The following is a 23,377-nucleotide window of genomic DNA, read 5'->3' as shown; positions in this document are numbered from 1 at the left end:
AAAAGAAAGCTGCAGTAGCAACACTCATATCAGATAAAACAGACTTTAAAATAAAGAATGTTACAAGAGACAAGGAAGGACACTACATAATGATCAAGGGATCAATCCAAGAAGAAGATATAACAATTATAAATAGATATGCACCCAACATAGGAGCACCTCAATACATAAGGCAACTGCTAACAGCTCTAAAAGAGGAAATCGACAGTAACACAATAATAGGGGGGGACTTTAACACCTCACTTACACCAATGGACAGATCATCCAGACAGAAAATTAATAAGGAAACACAAGCTTTAAATGACACAATAGACCAGATAGATTTAATTGATATTTATAGGACATTCCATCCAAAAACAGCAGATTACACTTTCTTCTCAAGTGCGCACAGAACACTCTCCAGGATAGATCACATCTTGGGTCACAAATCAAGCCTCAGTAAATTTAAGAAAACTGAAATCATATCAAGCATCTTTTCTGACCACAACGCTATGAGATTAGAAATGAATTACAGGGAAAAAAACGTAAAAAACACAAACACATGGAGGCTAAATAATACGTTACTAAATAACCAAGAGATCACTGAAGGAATCAAAGAGGAAATCAAAAAATACCCAGAGACAAATGACAATGAAAACATGATGATCCCAAACCTATGGGATGCAGCAAAAGCAGTTCTAAGAGGGAAGTTTATAGCTATAAAAGCCTACCTCAAGAAAAATCTCAAATAAACAATCTAACTTTACACCTAAAGGAACTAGAGAAAGAGGAACAAACAAAACCCAAAGTTAGCAGAAGGAAAGAAATCATAAAGATCAGAGCAGAAATAAATGGAATAGAAACAAAGAAAACAATAGCAAAGATCAATAAAACTAAAAGCTGGTTCTTTGAGAAGGTAAACAAAATTGATAAACCATTAGCCAGACTCATCAAGAAAAAGAGGGAGAGGACTCAAATCAATAAAATTAGAAATGAAAAAGGAGAAGTTAAAACAGACACCACAGAAATACAAAGCATCCTAAGAGACTACTACAAGCAACTCTATGCCAATAAAATGGACAACCTGGAAGAAATGGACAAATTCGTAGAAAGGTATAACCTTCCAAGACTGAACCAGGAAGAAATAGAAAATATGAACAGACCAATCAAAAGTAATGAAATTGAAACTGTAATTATAAATCTTCCAACAAACAAAAGCCCAGGACCAGATGGCTTCACAGGTGAATTCTATCAAACATTTAGAGAAGAGCTAACACCTAACCTTCTCAAACTCTTCCAAAAAATTGCAGAGGAAGGAACACTCCCAAACTCATTCTATGAGGCCACCATCACCCTGATACCAAAACCAGACAAAGATACTACAAAAAAAGAAAATTAGAGACCAGTATCACTGATGAATATAGATGCAAAAATCCTCAACAAAATACTAGCAAACAGAATCCACCAGCACATTAAAAGGATCATACCCCATGATCAAGTGGGATTTATCCCAGAGATGCAAGGATTCTTCAATATACGCAAATCAATCAATGTGATATACCATATTAACAAATTGAAGATGAAAAACCATATGATCATCTCAATAGATACAGAAAAAGCTTTTGACAAAATTCAACACCCATTTATGATAAAAACTCTCCAGAAAGTGGGCACAGAGGGAACCTACTTCACCATAATAAAGGCCATATACGACAAACCCACAGCAAACATCATTCTCAACGGTGAAAATCTGAAAGCATTTCCTCTAAGATCAGTAACAAGACAAGGATGTCCACTCTCACCACTATTATTCAACATAGTTTTGGAAGTCCTAGCCACGGCAATCAGAGAAGAAAAAGAAATAAAAGGAATACAAATTGGAGAAGAAGAAGTAAAACTGTCACTGTTTGCAGATGACATGATACTATACAAAGAGAATCCTAAAGATGCCACCAGAAAACTACTAGAGCTAATCAATGAATTTGGCAAAGTTGCAGGATACAAAATTAATGCACAGAAATCTCTTGCATTCCTATACACTAATGATGAAAAATCTGAAAGAGAAATTAAGGAAACACTCCCATTTACCATTGCAAGAAAAAGAATAAAATACCTACTAATAAACCTACCTAGGGAGACAAAAGACCTGTATGCAGAAAACTATAAGACACTGATGAAAGAAATTAAAGATGAGGCCAACAGATGGAGAGATATACCATGTTCTTGGATTGGAAGAATTAATATTGTGAAAATGACTATACTACCCAAAGCAATCTACAGATTCAATGCAATCCCTATCAAATTACCAATGGCATTTTTTACAGAACTAGAACAAAAAATCTTAAAATTTGTATGGAGACAGAAAAGACCCCGAATAGCCAAAGCAGTCTTGAGGGAAAAAAACGGAGCTGGAGGAATCAGACTCCCTGACTTCAGACTATACTACAAAGCTACAGTAATCAAGACAATATGGTACTGGCACAAAAACAGAAATATAGATCAATGGAACAGGATAGAAAGCTCAGAGATAAACCCACGACCTATGGTCAACTAATCTATGACAAAGGAGGCAAGGATATACAATGGAGAAAAGAGAGTCTCTTCAATAAGTGGTGCTGGGAAAACTGGACAGCTACATGTAAAAGAATGAAATTAGAACACTCCCTAACACCATACACAAAAATAAACTGAAAATGGATTAGAGACCTAAATGTAAGACCGGGCACTATAAAACTATTAGAGGAAAACATAGGAAGAACTCTTTGACATAAATCACAGCAAGATCTTTTTTGATCCACCTCCTAGAGTAATGGAAATAAAACCAAAAATAAACAAATGGGACCTAATGAAACTTAAAAGCTTTTGCACAGCAAAGGAAACCATAAACAAGACGAAAAGACAACCCTCAGAATGGGAGAAAATATTTGCAAATGAATCATCGGACAAAGGATTAATCTCCAAAATATATAAACAGCTCATGCAGCTCAATATTAAAAAAACAAACAACCCAATCCAAAAATGGGCAGAAGACCTAAGTAGACATTTCTCCAAGGAAGACATACAGATGGCCAAGAAGCACATGAAAAGCTGCTCAACATCACTAATTATTAGAGAAATGCAAATCAAAACTACTATGAGGTATCACCTCACACTGGTTAGAATGGGCATCATCAGAAAAGCTACAAACAACAAATGCTGGAGAGGGTGTGGAGAAAAGGGAACCCTCTTGCACTGTTGGTGGGAATGTAAATTGATACAGCCACTATGGAGAACAGTATGGAGGTTCCTGAAAAAACTAAAAATAGAATTACCATATGACCTATCAATCCCAGTACTGAACATATACCCTGAGAAAACCATAATTCAAAAAGAGTCGTGTACCACAATGTTCATTGCAGCACTATTTACAATAGCCAGGTCATGGAAGCAACCTAAATGCCCATCGACAGACGAATGGATAAAGGAGTTGTGGTACATATATACAATGGAATATTACTCAGCCATAAAAAGGAACAAAATTGGGTCATTTGTAGGGATGGGGATGCATCTAGAGACTGTAATACAGAATGAAGTAAGTCAGAAAGAGGAAAACAAATATCGTATATTAACGCATATATGTGGAACCTAGAAAATGATACAGATGATCTGGTTTGCAGAGCAGAAATTGAGACACAGATGTAGAGAACAAACGTATGGACACCAAGGGGGGAAAGCGGTGGGGGGGTGGGGGGGGTGGTGTGATGAATTGGGAGATTGGGATTGACATGTATACACTGATGTGTGTGAAATGGATGACTAATAAGAAAATAAATAAATAAACATTAAAAAAAAGAAAGAAAAATCTAGAAGTCATCATTGATTCCATTGATTTCTCTTTTTTTTTTTTCAATTTCACAGCCAATCCATTCACCAAATCCTATCAACTCTTCTTCCTAAATGTTATAAAAAGCTGCCCACTTCTTTCCTTCATCCCAGCATCATCCACGGCCCAGACTCCTAAAGTAATCTCCTACCTAGTAACCCTGTTAACACTTTTGCCTCCTGCAATGCATTTTCCATAAAGTATCCAAAGTGCTTGAAATTCTCTACTAAGTCCCATTACAACTGAAATGAAAACGAAATCCTTACGGTGGCTTAGCTCCTGACCTTTGTTGGCCTCCTACCCTCCCGGATAACTCTCCTCTGTCTCTCTCTCCGGCAACACTGACCTCCTCTATGGTCTTCAAAACGACAAGTGTATCCCCCACAGAGCCTATGCGGTTGATGTTCCCTCCTCCTGCAGATCTTCTCTTGACAAGAAGCTCCTTCTTGGCACTCAGACCACAACTCAATGCCACTTCTTCAAAGAGGACTTCCAAAGCACTCTTTGAAAAGTAGCCCTCTTTCCTCCGATTTCCCCTCATTTTTAAATTTCTGGGTATATAATCCACTTATCTCTTTAGAATATGAGCTCCTTGAGGGCAGGGGCCTTGTTCACAGGTACATAGATACTCTATCAATATTACTGAATGAAGGAATGAAAAACTGAATCGATAAATGAATGAGTAGGGTAATACAGGGGAATGGTTACCTTCTTCTCACTGCTTCTCTTCCCACTAACATCCCTCATGTCACTCCCAATTTTGCCAAAGAGTAAGCAAAATGACTAGGAATCAGGCAATGAAGAATACAGGACATGTCCTAAGGAGCAGTATGCAAAGGGTATAAACAGGCATTGGGGGGGGGAAAATCTTAATTTAGGAAAGAGAAGAATAGACTTTTTAAAAACACCATAGCCTCTTACTCAATGATGGACCTTCCAAGTGAGGAATACAAAAGTAAGAAATGCCTATGTTCTATAAAGCATTATGTAAATTGTATTTTCTGAGTTGAAATATTTAAAATACACTAGGAAATATGTTACTGAGTGGTGAATCCTTTTACGAGGATTTATATTAGATCAAAGTGAGCATTTTTATCTATTGAGCTTTCATGAAGCAATACAGCCACGTTGTTAATTGATGAGAAGCACTATAGGATTACATCTTTTTCATGATTGACTCATAAATAGGCAATTAGGGTAAAGGTGATCAGTAAAAAATAAATACACTGCTTACATTTCAATGGAAAATTGACCTTAAATAATAGATTTCTGGAGAAATATCTTTTTAGTTAAATTTTAGTTAAATTATTCTGCTCAAGGAAACTTAAAGAGACAGTGGCATAGAGAATATTGGAGTAAAACTGAAAGCCTTTGTATTCACTTGTATTCACATAAGCTGACCAGTCCATGACTCTGAAGAGCAGAATTTTAGTGTAATTGCACATAATACACATTTTTTTGTTTTGGTTACAAAAATCATTATCTATGCTTGGACCTCTACATAATATAGGAAAAAGTTGTTTCTTAATAAAGGCATATTAACTAGCCTATTAATAATCAGATTCCTAATGTACCTTCACAATCTGAAATTTAAAAACTGCATTCCTATTATGTTACAGATTAATACTTGTTCTCAGAACTATTTCCAAAAAAGAAAAAAATTCTTACCAGACATAAACTGTGTAATAGAGGATAATTCCATTTGGCTCCAGGGGTGGTTGCCATGACAACTGTACCGTGACACCAGACAACTGTTTTACAGAGAAGTCTTGTGGGGGAGAATCAGGAGCTGAAAAGTTAGAATATATGATAATGCATTTTATTAAACATATATAAGAAAAAGTTAAAATAGAAATGCACAAAATTTTTATTATGAACTTTCTGGTAAATGAATCAGGTACAGTGCCTTTCTCCATGGGCTTGAGAGACTGTTTACTTTCAAAATGAGATGATAAAAGAAGATTTTGCATGGTGGTGTTAGAACATCTGTTTCTGTGATTCAATGGAAAAAAATATTTCATGAGAAAAAAAGAACAAGGCCTATGTCATTGTGATTTACCTACTGTTCAAGTACATCTTGGTAAATTATCATCCTCTAATAAAAATAAAACTATTGGTTGGGGTGAATAAATATACAATAAAAGAGCTCCACAAACAATAAAAAGAGATGGGAAAAAAACACGTATCCAAAAGTGGGAAAGTGATAAGTATAACATTGTGAGAGCAATTAAAATGACGGACCTCACAAATGAAAACTACACTCCTCAATTTCAGTAGTGTCATGAAACTGCAAAATAATATCAAAATCTGTTCACTGAGTCTTCAAAATTGAATGGGTTACAAAGGAAATGCCAATGTAGCACATAAACAAGAATACAGACATTTTAGGGTCTACTTCTAATTGTGCTATAATAGTGTAAGGATTTAAATATTTTAGCCATTCTGAATTGAATAAACACTAAAAAAATTACTGTAAACTAATTAGCAAGTTTATATTTCCACTTAGATAAAACATTTAGAATGGCACTTCTCAGTTCCTGTATAACAGCATAGTAATGTCTTGGAATATTAACACAATTTTTTTGCATGTAAAAGGGTATAAATTACTACAATTTTGATCATTGTTTTAGTTATGCATGGAAAGTGAACTCATAGCTAATAGAAGTTCTGAGAATTTATTCAGATCTTTGAACAATGTTATAGATTAGTATTTGTGCAAATCAGTTTTTCCAATAATTTGGAGAAAATTCTGCCTATTATATTTTCTTTCTGATTTTCTGAGTAATCTCCACTATAGTGTACACATACATGTGTGTGTTTTCATTATTTTGGTAACAACAGTTTTTTTAAATAAATTTATTGAGCAGAGAAAAGCTTTATGAGATGAGTTCTATAGAATAACAGTGACAGCTAATTTATATTTTCAGTTGGTATTCTCACTGGCACTATAATAAAAATGCTAACAAATATTGATTATCCCAAGAATCCATATATCATTTGGAGATGTCTGTTTCCCAAGATATGAATTACCTCTAACCAAGAACTCTCTTTCATCTGTCAAAACAAAAACCTAGAGTATTTTTTTTCTGAATATCATTGCCAAACTTAACTTTTGCTTATTATTGGAAAAAAAGGATTTTAATCAAAACTAGTACTGAGATAGAATATTATATGTTGTAACTAAACATTTTTCTTCTATAATATGCTTTAAGATGTTTATGTGGAATATCAGTTCTTGGTGTTTTATATTTAATCTTCAATACATTCTTGGGTATTTTTTTATGTAAAATATTTTATTGCTAAATAAATGTAATTAACATGCCTTTTTAAATAAAATACTGAATATCTACTACAGCAGACTAAGTTTCAACCATTTTAGCATTTGTTAAAATAACCTTTGTATTCAGAATTGCAGTTTTAAAAAAATGAAATGGGAAAAATTAGATTAAATAAATGCAATATCTTTTGCAATCTATCCAAGTCATCAAGACAGAGCACATGAGGATAGATAAGGGTCTTCGTAAGGCTCTTACTCACTCTGCGTGGCATGATCTTTCCTATCCCTCACCCTCCCTCTACTCGTCTGTCTTCAGGTCACAGTTTAAACGTAACTTAATCAGCTACATTTTCCTGGATGCTTCAGAGTAGCTAAAGTTCCTTGTTTTTGGTCCTGGTGAACACGTAAACCAGTAATTAGAATAATAAAAATTACTTGTCTACACATTTGTCAAATTTAGATCTCTTCTGCTGAACTTCAAGCTCCATGAAGGCAAGGAGCTCCTACTACCCAATAAAGCAAAGCTTCTCAGGCCTTTATCCATTCTAGATTTGCTATAATTTTTCTAAAAGAGGTCTTGTTCTTCACCCTATTCCTTAGCAATTATATCAATAACTGGGCTAAGGACTTAGACGGAAGTTTACCATGACTCTGCATTTTTAACAGCCCAGGTAATTTGGATGCATAGTATAATTTGAAACTGTTGACTTGAGTGGTAATAAACTCTGCCTGTTCAAAATATATGTTCACTACTGGTCTAGGGTCCTTCATATAAGACCTCAGATTCTTACTATAGGGACTATTTCATTAGATTGGAAATAAAGACGGTACTATGTCTATTAGGGCATTGCTAAAATGATTTAATACATCTTTCTTAGACATTACCTAAGAGAGGAGGAGAGCTAACCTTCTTCCCTAGCCTTTAGCCATTGTCTCTTTGGGAGAACTTTTTTATTTGGTTAATTTTCACTTTGAGAGCAAGGAGAATCTATGAAAAAAATGAAAATTTGGACAGGTGAGTTTTGCTGAAGAAACAAGCATGGAAAGTAGAGGCAATAACTAAGGAAGACTAACCCATGAGAAGACTTAGAAACTGGGGCAACCCGTTCTAAGTTTCTAGAACTGGGGGTAGAAACTAAGATCTACCAGTTTCTGACCCTGGTAGATCACCTTACCAGGATGCTTTGGTGAAGTATTTTGGTGGAGGGGAAAACATAGAGGGACCTGAAATGGGGGAAGAGGGCTTCTGAAGAGTTTATTACTTGGAGTAAAGTAAGAAGAATGCAGAGAAAAGCCTTTCTTCTTCTAGAAGTACGTAATATACATTCTGTCCTGGTGAATGACTAGAATCTGAACCACAGAGTGCAGTGTAGTGTGAAGTTGGGGAAACCTGAGAGGGTGAAAAAAGATATTCTACAAACACATGTTACATCCAGACCTACCCCTCTTCGCAATGGGACTTTCTTTTACAGAAGAAAAATAACATTCTCAAAATACCCAATGTAAAAAACATAAAATGTAAATCCAAATCCCAAATATATCTCTCAAAAGTAATTTTCTTAGCATGATATATGCCTATAACTTGGTGAAGTAGTATTGTAAAGTGGGCTCAGTAGTAAAGTTGATTTTACTCAGGTTAGGAAAATGTAGGCTTAAATATTCAATATGAAGGCTATTAACATTCAGGAATAGCATCTTGGCAAATTACGTAGAGAAACCTGGAAAATAGCCTGAAGTCATTAGCAAGCTAATCCTAATAACAATAAAAAATGTTGCAGGTTGATATAACAGAATCTACTACAAAACTTATGTAAATGTCTATTCTTATGAATGTTAAAGTTGAAAAACACAGTCATAACATATACTGATTATGTTCAAACTATTCGCACCAAAATTTTAGCCTTAAAAATTCCCATGGAAAAAAATATTACTGATTTTTTTTTTTTTACAGAGCATGGATGAAAAAATTCCCATGGAAAAAAATATTACTGATTTCTTTTTTACAGAGCATGGATGACTTCAGAATTTTAAAAAATGCATTTTATATCTGATTTTACTGAACATAAATCTGACTTTGCAAGCTTCTTTTAAATCATGACAATGAAATCTCTGTATAAAGCTGGTGCAGCACACAAGTGCTACCCAAGGCTGGAGAATTCTTATATTATATCTTCATTCTGTATACATGTTTTTTGAAATGTGATGGATTCAAAATATATCACTATTCACTGCTATATTTACCATCTTCTTCAGTCAGCACACTTATGGGTGCACTCCGAACTCCTTCACCTTTGAGTGTACTAGCTGACACCTCAATTATATATTGCGTATACTTCTTCAGTCCTAAATAGAAATAAAATAGATAAGACTTACAAAATGTCCCTTAATTATATGCAAGAAGCAAACTATGAAATGTCTCTTAACACTCTTTCAAAAGTAAAAACTAAATGAAAATGTAGTTCTTGGAATAGTAACTCCTATTCTGAAGACAAAATATTAAAAAATGTGGGAAAGAACTGACTTAGAGTAGTCTTTCATATGACCTGCCATAAGCTTCTAGTTTTTTTACCAGAAGGCCAGAATTGTCACACCCTGTATAAAGCTAATCACACTTAACATTTATAATATAACAACAAGCTAATATTTTGTGGCCACTCTGTCAATACAAATGTAAATATCCAATATTATATATATTTTTACCTTTAATGTTCTGGGTCAAAGAGGTTGCATTTATAATTCTTTCCTCACTTCCATTACTTTCCTTGAGATAAATTGTATATTTTTGTATAATTCCATTGGGACTATTTGGGGGAAGAAATGATAGCTCAATCTCTCCAGAGGAAATGTTTTTGTAAGTAATATTTTCTGGTGCACTATCAGGCACTGAAAAAAACAAAAATATACATGCATAAAACAATTCCACCCTAATAGTGCATTTTGCTGAAGTTTTCGCTCCAGTGGATAAGGATATGTATACATGAACATTCATTAGAGTGTGATTATAATAAACATCCTAAATGCAGTAAAATATGGGTAAATTATAGCACTTACAACTGTATAAGACAAATTTCATTTCAAAGAAAATTCATACTACAACTCTACAGACTAATGTTTATAGGATGATATTTTTATTAAAATACCTGAGACTATATTAAACTGTCTTACATTGCAGTACATACAGATAAAGTGGTCCCTTGGTGTCTGCAGTGAATTGGACCCTCACCCCCACCCCCTTCATGGATACCAAAATTCAAGGATGCTCAAGTCTTATATAAAATGGCATAGTATTTGCATATAACCCATGGACATTCTCCTGTATACTTTAAATCATCTCTAGTTTACTTATAATACCTAATACAATATAAATGCTATGTAAATAATTGTGAATACAATGGAAATGCTATGTAAATAGTTGCCTGCCAGCATGCAGTAAATTCAAGTTTTGCTTTTTGGAACTTGCTGCAATTTTTTTTCAAATATTTTCAACCCACAGTTGGTTGAATCTGTGGATACAGGGTCCACAGATACAAAGGGCTAACTGTACAAGAAGGAGGACTGAAAAACACTTAAAAATTGATTCTGCCTTTCATTAATAATGATAATAATACATAAATGATTAATAGATTAGTTTTGATATACAACAAGATCTATGACAAGACAAGGATCCTCTCCTAGATATAAGGTTGCATATAATAACCTGGTAACAAAACAGTCTACTAAGGATACAGGATATCAATAAATAAAACACTAGTTTTCTGTATCTACTAATGTTCTTCTTATATTGAATGTAATGGTCACAAAATGGTTTTCTACATATATTCAAATACTAATACTACATGTGGGATTCCAATTCTGCCAAAATACTGGAATAGATAAACACTAAATTGAATGACTATTATAATTAAAAGAAGTAAAACTCTGCATAAAATTAACATTTTTCTTGTCACGTAAGGAATTGCAGAGCTGACAAGGGAGTTAGAAATTTCTGGTGGTCCAAAAACAAATGCAAAAAAACAAACAAAATAAAATCAAACAAACAAACAAAAAACAAAGTAAAAACAAGAATCCTGAGATGGAAGCTGGTACTAAAGCCTGCTCTGCCTTGGAGGTCAATCCTGGTGACTTTGAGTTTCTGTATTAACAGCTGTGTAGAGTGCCAGAAAAAGAGTATAAAACCTTGGGCCAGAAGAAGGATAAAGGATACCCCTGCATCAAGAATTGGAACCCCAAAAGAATGCAATTTCAACTAGGGCCATGATATTGGCCATCTCTGGGGGCACCTTGAATTCTTCTGCAGAGTACCACAGAACTCAATGTGAGTGGTAACTCCTAGGCTTGTGCAATGTGGTGTATTCACTCTCAAGGACTAGGGGGTGAGAAGTAAGCCCACCGTGCAAAAGAGGCCAGAAAAGTAACTTTTTTCCTCTTGCCACTCCTCTGGATGAAGAGGTGGAATAGAAAGAAATATTACACATTTTTGGAACTGTAAGCCTATCCCTATGAGCATATGTGGCCTAAATACATGCTACCCATATAGCCTGAAAAGACCTCTACTTCAGAACATAAATTAAAATGAATTTGAGTTGCCATTACTCAAAAGCAACTAGCAGAAGCAAACACACATTTTCTTGGAAGAAACTCAACTTCAACTCAGTCTACATAAATTTCCCACAGATGAAGTTTCAAGGAATATGAACTCACTGATAAAAGTCACAAAACACACAGGCAAATCAGGCACCAATAGTTAAAGCCAGCAAAGAAAAAGGAAAACACACACACACACACACACAGCAGTCAGACTTCAAAAGACTTTAGACACTGAAGTTATCAAAGAATAAAAATGCAAATGTTTAATATATCTCAAGAAATCAAACATTTGAAAGTATTAGCAAAGAATTCTTTAGATAATAATAAATAATGTAAATAACCAAGCAGACTTGAAAGAGAACCATATAGGACTTGTAGAATAGAAAAATAATAACTAAAATTAAAATTCTCTTGATGCACAAAAAAGCAGATTAGATATAGTGAAAATTTTAGCAAAAAAAATTTACAGTATTGAATAAATTATCAAAAAGTAACTCAGAGAAAGAAAATGTAGAGAATATAAAATGGCAGTTAAGAGACATAAAGGATATACTAAGGGGGTCTAAGAAAGTAGAGAAAATGAAGAAGAAGAAATATTTGAAGGGATAATGGCTGGGACTGATCAAAATTGTTGAAAGATATCAAGCTTCAGAACAAGGAATCCCAATAAATCTCAAGCAAAATTTTCTTTAAAAAATCATATTTAGGGGCTTCCCTGTTGGGGCAGTGGTTAAGAATCCGCTTGCCAATGCAGGGGACACGGGTTCGAATCCTGGTCCAGGAAGATCCCACGTGCCGCGAAGCAACTAAGCCCATGCACCACAACTACTGAGCCTGCGCTCTAGAGCTCGTGAGCCACAACTACTGGGCCCGCGTGCTACAACTACGGAAGCCCACGTGCCTAGAGCCCGTGCTCCACAGCAAGAGAAGCCACTGCAATGAGAAGCCCGCGAACCGCAACGAAGAGTAGCCCCCACTCACTGCAACTAGAGAAAGCCCGCACGCAGCAACGAAGACCCAATACAGCCAAAAATAAATAAATAAAATAAATAAATTTTAAAAACTCATATTTAGACACATCATTGTGAAAGTACAGAATACCAAAGAAGAGAAGATCTTAACAGCACCAGGAAGAAAACAGATCATCTACATAGGAATGACAATTAGACAGAAAAGTGACCTCAGTTGAAAAACTAATGGAATTCTAAACCCAGAAAAATTAGCAATAGCAAAATAAAAGCATATTCAGACAATCAAAAACAGAGAGAAAGCCATCAATGCAACCTCAACAGATGAAACTGTAAACAATGCACTTTAAGCAGAAAAATATTTGCTGGAGATGAAAGATCACAGTTGGAAAGATACCGGTTTAAAATTGCCTTCATAGAACAGTAACAATAATGACTAACTTGACAGTTAAACAACATAAACTAAATATGTGCATATTTTTGCCATTATAGAGTCCTGATATAAGTCCTTTCCTTTCAAAAGAAAGAATAGAACCTTTTTTAGTGGTAGTCTAAATACAATGGATATAAAAAATGCTACTAATAAATACAGTAGAGAAAATTCAAAAGCCTTAAAAATGTAGAAACAGTACCCCCTCACCCTCACTGTTACCTGTTATGAAGTGCATTGCATCTAAAGCAGACTTAAGAGGAAAAACTGAGATAAGAATGTTAATATTTCTAAAACTTTGGGAAGAACTGTAATTCAATACATAACTTGATATAATAATATATGGCAATATAATCCTACTATCCCTTCCCAAAGACTCAAAATCTTCTCTACTATCTTTCCAAGCCAAACCATTAAATTGAGAAAAATCCTCAACAACTACTCTGAATGCTTTCTTAGCCTTCTGGCTCTAAGTGAAATCTTGGAACTGCTTGAGAACACTACAACTCAGCACTCTTGGGTAACAGAGAGCTATTTGTTTTTCTCTCATCATTCCTATAACCATAGGGCCTGGAAGTCAAGTATTCATGCTTTTCTTTGCCATATCCAGATCTATTCTTCTAATTCCTGAAAAACTCGAGGTGTTACCCCTCCTTTAAGACAATCACCTAGTGGTACTCTTCCACTTCTCCACACGTCTTAAAAAGTTTATCACCTGTATGACTGACTTCCTCTCTACCACTTTCAGAGATGTCAACATTGATGGAAATGATCTGTGCTATTCTGTGGACTCTGTATTCTTCAAGCTCCATAATTTCAATGATCTTTTCCTCCACCTCACTTTAACCATTAGCTTTCATGGCAACACCTGAGGGCTTGTCATTACCAATAACTGTCAGTATTCCTCTCTTTGGCAACCACCTATCTTTCCAGCTGACTGACCCTTGTATGGCCAATCCAACAAGTCTTTGACCCTCATCAAATCTTCACTGTCCATCACCTCCCTTATGTCCTCATCTCCCTACTTACTCAGGTCAGAGTCCACAGTCTATCACTAAAATCACTCCCTAGCAATCTCCAGAAACTCCTTTTTCTATCTTACTTTTCTTGCAAGATTCCAACTTAGGTTAAACTGAACTCAGGGCTAGTTCTACATCTGCAATATAACAGCTAAAAATGTCTGAATAAAATACCACTCCATGCTCACTAGCCTTACTTTAATTTATAACCTCAAATCTCAAATCAATCTTTTTCACTGCTTGGCAGCCTATCTATTTTTTAGTTAATTCAGTCTCCTCTGTTATGTATGTTTTCACCATATTCTCTCTCCACAAACATCCAATATCTCCTCCCCCTCCTTATTCGAAGCTGATAAACTTGCTTCTAATTTCATTGAGAAAATAAAAACCTTCAGAAGAGGACTACATATGTTCCTACCACCCCTCTTCCTTTAACTGCCTTCTCTCCTTACTCCTTTCTAAAACCTAGCCCACTTCAGCACTAGATTCCACTCCATCTACCTAGTCAGACTTTAGACTTGACATTCTTTCCTCTCTGTTGTATTTTTAGTTTTTCTCTCTTCACTGAATTATTTCTATCATTGTATACATGTAAACACACATCAGCTATTGCTCCATTCTATCCTCCACATTATATCAACATTCCTCAAAATCTGCCTTTCCTCATTTTCTCCACTTTCTTGTCCATCATGCTCTCTTAAGTCCCACTTCAATTAGGCATTTGCCCCCATTTTTAACCAGGAAACCTACTGTCATGGAGTCATCGGTGAACTCCATCTTGCCAAACCACGAATCAACTGCATGCCCTCATCTTACTTCACTGTCAGCAGCATTTGACATAGGAAATAAATTGCTTCTCCTTTAAAATATCTATTCATTTGACTTCCAAGACATGACCTTCTCCTGATTTTCCTCCTACCTGACTGGCTCCTCCTTGACTTCCCAAAGTCTCCACGTCCTGTTGCTCGAGGACATAGTTGTATGCTTCTTTTCATCTCTATCTACACTCACCTTGATGTAGTGTACCTCATCCCTTGACTTTGAATACCAGAGATGTGATGATGCTTCTAAATTGTATATTCAACCCTGGATCCTTTCCCTGAGTTTTAAACTTATATGGCCAATTGCTTTCATGATAGGCACTTGACTATTTCAAACATGTTCAAATCATGGACTTCTGAATTTTTCAACCTGATCTCTTCCCCAGACTTCCTCATCTCAGTAAATGGCACCTCATTCACCAAGATACTCAGACCAAAAACCTAATAATAAATCTTGAGTTTCCTCTTTATTCCCACATCCAATATATTCTGCAGCAATCTTCTAAAATTGCAAATCATATCATGTTCTTGTCTCATAATTCTCCAATAGCTTCACATGAAAATTAAACACTAAACGTCTTAGTATGGCACCTAAGAATTGGCATTGTCCACCTCTGCCTGCCTCTCTCCCTCCTCATCTGCTAATCCTATCCCCATAGCTCATACTGCTCAAATGACAGAAGTGTTCTGCTTTTCCTCAAACACATAAAGTGCCTTCCCACTTCAAGAACTTGGTAATTGCTATTCCTCTTTCTGGAACACTTTTCTTCCTTATCCTCATCTAATTAAATCTCATACATTATTAATATCTCTAGGTAAATATAACCTCAGAGAGGCCTTTTCTCAGTCTTCTATCTCAAATAGCCTGCTCACTATTCTATAACTCTCTCTTTTCTTTCCCCGATATTTTTTCTTCAAGGAATTTGCCAGTACAAAAAATCATAAATATTATCTGTTTACTGGTTTATGTTCTGTGACCCTTCTAGAATGTTAAGTTCCAGGAAGATAGAAATTTAGCCTTATTTACTGCTGTAACTACAGCGCCTAGTTCAGTGGTAGCACGTGATATGGAATCCATAAAAATCTGTTCAGTGAATGAATAAATATGCTCAAAATGATACAGAATACATTTAAAACAAGAAAGAAATTTACAGCTAAGGAAAATAAGTAAGACTGAATTGAAGAGCTCTTTAATTGCAAGAAAAAAGGAATTAGTGATGCTGTGCTTGAATTTTATAACTCAGTATAACTTGCGATTTTGAAAAATTCTCATTGGAATTTGCTAAATCGTCCCTCTGGAGTTAACTGCCTTCCACCAGTAGTCAGGATACAAATATGCATCCCTGACCCCAGGCTGATATCCTTTGCATTTTTATTCTTTTATCCTTAGGGGATAACCAATGCTGGATCTTCAGGGAAAATAAAGCAAGACAGACTTAATGACAGTGATTTTGGAGAGTAATGATTCACTTAAAGTTTTCTGAAATAGCATGGTGTTTCCAATTGTAGAAGTACCACGTAAAATAGACAACTCATGAATAAAAATTATTATAACAGTTGGAATAAGCTGGATCTATTAAAAGAATTTAAAAAAATAATTTAGGTCATGAAGATCCTAAAATAGAAAGTGGTAAGTTACCCTGAGTATGCCAAAAGATTGTTGTTTGGCATACATAGTTATACAGAGAAAGTAATAAATGCCATTCATTAACATGAATAAATGTATACAGTCCTACACAGAGCTTTGACCAACATCTAAGTTACTATCCGTTAGTGGTTATTGCCCCAAATCAGACTTATTCAAGGCATTCGGTTAAAGGCTTTACTGTAAAGAAGGTTATGCCTTAAAAAAGAAAAGAAAATATACATACATAGATCATCAAAGGGTAATTTGTATGGGAACTTAATGTTCTTCATGTGGTTATTGTGCCCTAAGTATGAGAAAATATAAGCTAATCTCAAGTTTGTTTATCAACTGCACATTCTATACTTAAAACTTACATAAACACACAGACACACATTCAATCCACACATACACACACACACACACACACACACACACGAGAGCAACCTTACATTGATCTTTCCTGCTTGAACACAAGAGTATTTTACTTCCAAGCATTAGTAAAATAATCAAGATAAAACATCTGAACAAATAATGTACTCCTATTTGTAATTAGCAGCATTAACACATTACTGAGTTAGCATAGCTCTCAATTTCTCATGAAACAATATTGAAAAGTGGGATCTTATTTTTTATAGTAAGAGTAGAGGGTGTATTTATTGTATTTAATAAGAATATTGAGCCCTGGGAACAAACAGATAGTTGCTCCTGAGCACATCCTGCTTCAAATGACACCTTGAGACTGCTTAAAATTATAGCTTCCTCTTTCGCAAAAAGAACTCAACTCAGTGGTTCAACTGTAGCAAACATGATCTAGGAAAAGTCATTAATGTAGATTCCATTGCCTATGAAACACCCAGTAATTTATATTAACTTTAGGAGGGTGGAAATTCATTTCCTTTTACAGAGCTAATATAGCCCAGTAAGGGTTGGTATACTGTAAATTATTTGCTGAATATTTGTTGAGAGGATGAACTTCTCAGACCTCAGTTTTTCATTAGGAATGAAGATAATAATACCTTATTGCTTTTTTCTGGAATTAAATAGGCAATTTTTGTGAAAGCCAATAGAAGAGCCCACAATGGTATGTTGCAGGTACTTAAAATATGCTTCATTCCTTGACATGGTGTAAAATGAAACCAGGTAGAGTAGATATTTTTCTCAAAAATACTTATTTTAAGTACAATATTTATAAAAGTAATAAAGCATGTCGATATATATAATATCAATTAAATGGCACTATAATGGATAACTTATGATAATAAAAAATGCTCTTTTCATTACACTCTTATTCCTGCCATTACAACTATTGTCATCCTCTATGGTCAATTTTATTAATTTCTGTGACCAGTCTCAAGAGGATACTTTTGCTCAAAGGTAAGCTACTTTACTAGATTCCTAGTTCCTCAAGGTCAGGGACAAGGCCTCACCTATAGCATCTGTCTGAATCATAAGAAATTGTTGATATTTGGCCAATTATGACATATAGGAATAGCAACTCCATATGGTTCAGCCAGTATCTAGGCAATAAATATTTACTTTTTACAATGCAGGGATAAAACAGTAACTTTACGGAGTTGGCCTAAAAGTGATGCTGCAATATATGACTATAAACATAATATAAACAGTGCACTAAGATCATCAGGCAAATGTCTTGCTTTGTGCTATTTGCTCTTGCATCACTGAAACACAATTAATTCTTTGCTTGCATTATTTCCTTTATACGGGATACATCCCCTGGCCACCCAACAACCTCTATAATGTCCATTCCACCGACTCCTTAAGACTCAGGTCAAACGCTACCTCCTCTGTAAGGCTTCTCCAGGCATGTCCTTTCTGTGCTCAGACTCTGCACCTCTGTCTATACACATACCTCAAGAATGTATATAGACTGTAACAGCTTCATCAAAGAATATATTCCCAAAATAATCAAATTATTTTTATTTAAAATATATTTAAAGAAACCTTATTTTTCTCTATTTTAAAAAAGAGTTTATGTTATCCAACTTTGAGATGGCTTATGTACTGGGTTAACATAACTGATACTACAGTTTCTAAATAAAAACAAGTTTAATTACCAAAAAAAAGAATGTAGGGACTTCCCTCGTGGGGCAGTGGTTAAGAATCTGCCTGCCAATGCAAGGGACACGGGTTCGAGCCCTAGTCCAGGAAGATCCCACATGCCGCGGAGCAACTAGGCCCGTGCGCCACAATTACTGTCTGCGCTCTAGAGTCCATGAGCCACAACTACTGAGCCCATGCGCTACAACTACTAAAGGCCGCGCGCCTAGAGCCTGTGCTCCACAACACGAGAAGCCACTGCAATGAGAAGCCCACGCACCACAACAAAGAGTAGCCCCTGCTCGCCACAACTACAGAGAGCCCGCGCGCAGCAACAAAGACCCAACGCAGCCAAAAATTAAATAAATAAATAAATAAATTTATTTTTAAAAAAAGAATGTATGTAGATATATGTATGTGTCTATACACACACGTACATATATATGTATAGAATTTATATACATAGTCTCTATACATCTATATACATATATCTATAGATATACACCTACATTCAGCTTTACATATATGTACATCTATACATATATATGTATAAATATAGATACATCTACATCTATAGATAGAGGTATATGGATGTATAGAGAATGTATATAGATTATACATAGTATAGGAGTCTACTCTTATGAACGTGTCTCTGCTATTACCTAATTTGAAAGCAACCAAATTTATAGGTACACTGAAAAGACCTTTGATTTCTCAAGGTATTTCATTTGAAAAAAAAATCACTGATTTTTATTCTGGAGTTCCCTTATATGTAAATCAGACTTAAAAAATTTGCGCAGCAAGTCTTTTCCCGCACTTTACCGGAAAGAGTATATAAATTCCTGGATTATACAAAACAGAATGACAGACTTTAGGTTATGTAAAATATAAACAATATGGCAATTATCAGCCATGTTTACTTCCTTACTATGTATTAAACAAACAAAAACTTACCAGTCTCAGAAGTCCTTACAGAGAGTAAAGAAGATAACTGATTGCCATGACCAAATCTGGTATATGACCTTACAGAAATGTTATAGAGGGTGTAAGGTTTTAAGTCTCTTAAAATTATGTTTGTCGTTGAGGTGTTCTTCATGAATAAGGCATCTGTATTTTTATAGAGCACTTCATAAGCAACAATAATCCCACTGGGTTTCTCAGGTGGTGACCACTTCAAACTTATTTCACTAGCAGTAACATCAATAACTTCAACATCTTGAGGTGATGATTCTGGTTCTGTAGGGAAAAAAACCAAAACTTTAAATACATGTTATTTTTTCATGCTTATTACTTCAGACACTAAAGGCAGCATGAGGTAGATGGCAATAAGCATGCAACACCGTTTGTTTCTTTTTATTAAAACTGCACCCGATACTCTTACCATCTTCTGGAGTTCTCACAAAGATGTCATTTGCTTCGGACAAAGAACTTTCTCCAACACTGGTTGAGGCAGCCACTCTCATTTTATATTTTGTATATTTCTTTAACCCTATAAGGACAACAGGCAATTTGTTTAAAGTCCTTAAAATAATATTCTTGTATTAGTGCCATTTAACACAGGACTAGTGAAAATAACTTATTCGGGAGACTGGTTCTCTAAATCAGCCTCCTTATAATCCCAATCTCCCAAACTTCCTTGGGATGAGAGCCTTTCCATCTTGATGACGTTTTAGTTTTTTCCTAAAATATTAAGGCAATCATCTGAGGCTGAAGAAATCATTTTTGGCACACTGCAAGGAGTACAGTTGATTTGGCACAAACACCATGTCAGCTCAATTACTTCAGCTGATTGTCACATACAATCAGTCAAGCCATCAATACTGAGTTATTTTGATGTACCAGGCATAAAATCCCCTAGGTTAAGAGTATATTCTTAGGATACCTGTTATCTGATGACTTTATTTGCAGACAAATATAGTTAAAGGAAAACACATCTAATCAAGTAATTTCTGCAAGTATTTTTCAAGATATCCATGGGAGCACAGCACAACAAAATCTGGAATGATGCAACACGTGCCCTGCTGTGTTTAACGGCATAGAGAGATGTGTATTTTCCATCAGAAAAAGAATGTCGAAACAAAACTTTGTTCTACCTGTTATGAGAAAGCTGTTATCTATAGTAGTCATCTGGAATGCTCTGTTTGTATCCAGTTCCATTGCATAAATTGTATAATGAGTTATTTTTCCATTAGGATATTCTGGAGGATCCCAATATAACAAAATAGATGAAGAACTAATATTTTTATAGTTTATAACTTGAATGGAGCTTGGCACTTGAGAAGAAGAGTGAACAATTAATATGAATGAAAAGAAAAGTATTACAGTGTACAAGAGAAATATTTGCAGGTAATTATTTCAAAGGAAATACATTCTTACCTTGCTCACGTGTCCTAACATTGAGAACCGTTGGTGGTCCTTCTCCCATGATGGTGAAAGCAGATACACAAATCATGTGCTCAGTGAAAGGTACAAGTCTCCTGATAACGTAAGACAGCTGTTCAGCAGCAATGTCAGCGATATACTGATTCCTTGAAGTTCCTATTTGAAATCAGTTTTTAAAAAATGTTTGGCTTTGTGATCAAGATCATTCTTGCTCACACAGTGAAATTTTAAACCCAATTTCACATTATTCATTAATCTCTCCATGTAATCCTTTATATGAAAGGTAGATATATAATTAATAATAAATATGCCAAATATACCCCAACAATATACATAAATAGTTTGTGATCATAATATAGTTTTGTTAGTTGTTATACACTATCCCGGAACAAGAGATTAGTGTTTTGAGAAAATATAACTTTCTAAAAAAGACAGGCTAGGAGTTTTTTCTGAAAAGACCATGAGGCAATAATATCAAATTTAAATATTATAAGTCAATGCTGCGTTATAATTTGAAAATCATAGAAATAAGGTTTTATTTGGACTCAAAATTCACCACACATTTGCTAAATCCATTAGTGATTTAAAGCAAGCATGCTTATAAAACTGCCACATAAATATGTCTGGACAAGGATTTCAGAAAATGTTAGTTTTTTTAGTTTTTTAGAACTTGCGCTTACAATGTTAATTAGCATTTAGGCCAAACAAAGTATTTAAGGAAACATCTACATCAGAAATCATGGGCCTCTTAATTTTTAGTGTCTTCTAAAAATTAAGTCTTCTTTGCTCAGGAAAAACAGATCAATGAATGAAATAAACATATATTAAATGAAATGTGATACTTCCGCCTAATTCCATCATCAATAAAATAATATAACACTTTTAATTTGGAACGGAACAAATCAGAGAAAAGGCAGTAAGAAAAAAATTTTTTTCTCACTTAGCATTTTAGAAAAACCAGAGAGATAATTTAGATTTGTGTCTTCTAACCAAGTATTTTTAATTCGCTATATATGACATTCTCTTTTTAGAGACAATAAGATCCATTGACCCTGAAGAGCAAGTGTATACACTAATGACATCACCACATCATTGGGGTCACCTACACCTGTTTATCACCCGATGCACTAGAGTTGTAACTTTCTGACCTATTTACCTTCAGTGACATTTGAAAACCTATTAGTCAAAAACTGCAGAGAGTGTGAGGCCTGTAAATGATTTGAAGATATGTTAATCCCTTCCCATCACACCTGCTTTGGCAACTGTAATAACTGATTGTCTATGCAGCTTGGCTAGAGACTCTAGGGTGCTACTTTCTCTCCGAGGAAGGTCAGATGGGTTAGGAGGGGCCAGCTCCTGCCTGTGTGGCATTTCCATTTGCTGTATGAGGTTATCCGACAGTTAAAGAAGAAAAAATCTGACTCCAGCACATGGACCATTAATAATTGGGTTGAACTCCCAGCTAAGGTTCATATCTGTGCTAGCTAGTACTGGTGGTTTAAATACATTTCACAGAACAACAACAAAAAAAATGTACCTACCAACTGTTGAAGGCTGGTCTTCAGCTCTGCTCCTCACAGGAAAGTTATTATGTGGATGACTGTTATATATAGCTGAAGCAATCGAGTACAGGTCAGAAGACATCTCTGCTGAACCCTCAAATAATCCTGCCATTGACTCTACTATGTTCACAGTTTCTGGAGCCATGGGGTCTTTTATATACTGCAATTGAAAATAGATATTTACAAAGACTGCTCGTGACAGTTAAGTTTAATAATGGCTTCACTCAAGGACTAGTTTCAAAAACTAGTAATTCTGGAATCATGGTTTTTTTTTTAAATAATATTATTTCCATGACTGCTGTCTCTTTCACATTCCAAGATTTCATTCTGAAGCTACTAAAATCCTGCATCATTGTACCCATTGTGATCAATTCCGTATCTTAAGAGACCAATACTGTATTGTGGGAAAAAGGAGATAATTCATTTCTGACTTAAGTTAGCTTCTTTATGGTAAAATTAGACATCCTCATGCAAAGGTTTCATGACTAAAATATTTTAACTGCTCACCCCCCAAAAATAAGTGTTCTAGGCTTACTGCTTTATTAATATGTGTTTTGCTTTGCCGTCTATATGTCCTCATTTGTACACGAGGTGTGAGCAGCCTGCATGCCTGGTAGATACACGTCACTAATAATAGTTTAATCTGTCATCGAGAGAAGTTACAGACATGAACAAAATTACATGGCAATAATTTTCAGAGTTCAAGGCAGACCTATCCAAGGCTCTGGATTTAAGGAATATTTTGGGTAACTGTGATTGTTGCTAGATGCCATAATGTATCTCACAAGTGTCGAGTTCACCAAAG

At 35.1% G+C, this 23,377-nt stretch overlaps 1 protein-coding gene across 10 annotated transcripts in view; it reads right to left on the bottom strand.

The window, feature by feature from the left end:
• The window catches only part of PTPRQ (protein tyrosine phosphatase receptor type Q), a 260,044-nt gene that overhangs the window by 147,097 nt on the left and 89,570 nt on the right, over positions 1 to 23,377 (bottom strand). For all 10 annotated transcript variants that reach the window (XR_011076020.1, XM_068561270.1, XM_068561274.1 and 7 more), the window contains 8 exons: positions 22,552 to 22,732; positions 21,005 to 21,166; positions 20,722 to 20,901; positions 20,010 to 20,117; positions 19,583 to 19,864; positions 9,819 to 10,001; positions 9,360 to 9,461; positions 5,510 to 5,630 (listed from right to left, as the gene is read on the bottom strand). Coding sequence is in view for 9 of the 10 variants with exons in the window: in XM_068561270.1 (XP_068417371.1) it covers positions 5,510 to 5,630; positions 9,360 to 9,461; positions 9,819 to 10,001; positions 19,583 to 19,864; positions 20,010 to 20,117; positions 20,722 to 20,901; positions 21,005 to 21,166; positions 22,552 to 22,732 (1,319 nt within the window). In the remaining variant the exon portion in view is untranslated. The remainder of the gene's footprint in view (positions 1 to 5,509; positions 5,631 to 9,359; positions 9,462 to 9,818; positions 10,002 to 19,582; positions 19,865 to 20,009; positions 20,118 to 20,721; positions 20,902 to 21,004; positions 21,167 to 22,551; positions 22,733 to 23,377) is intronic.

This window comes from Eschrichtius robustus, chromosome 13, assembly GCF_028021215.1.
Source record: "Eschrichtius robustus isolate mEscRob2 chromosome 13, mEscRob2.pri, whole genome shotgun sequence".
NCBI classification, from domain to species: domain Eukaryota; kingdom Metazoa; phylum Chordata; class Mammalia; order Artiodactyla; family Eschrichtiidae; genus Eschrichtius; species Eschrichtius robustus.
Note: the sequence above shows the minus strand (reverse complement) of the source record. Positions and strands in the feature narration are given on the sequence as shown.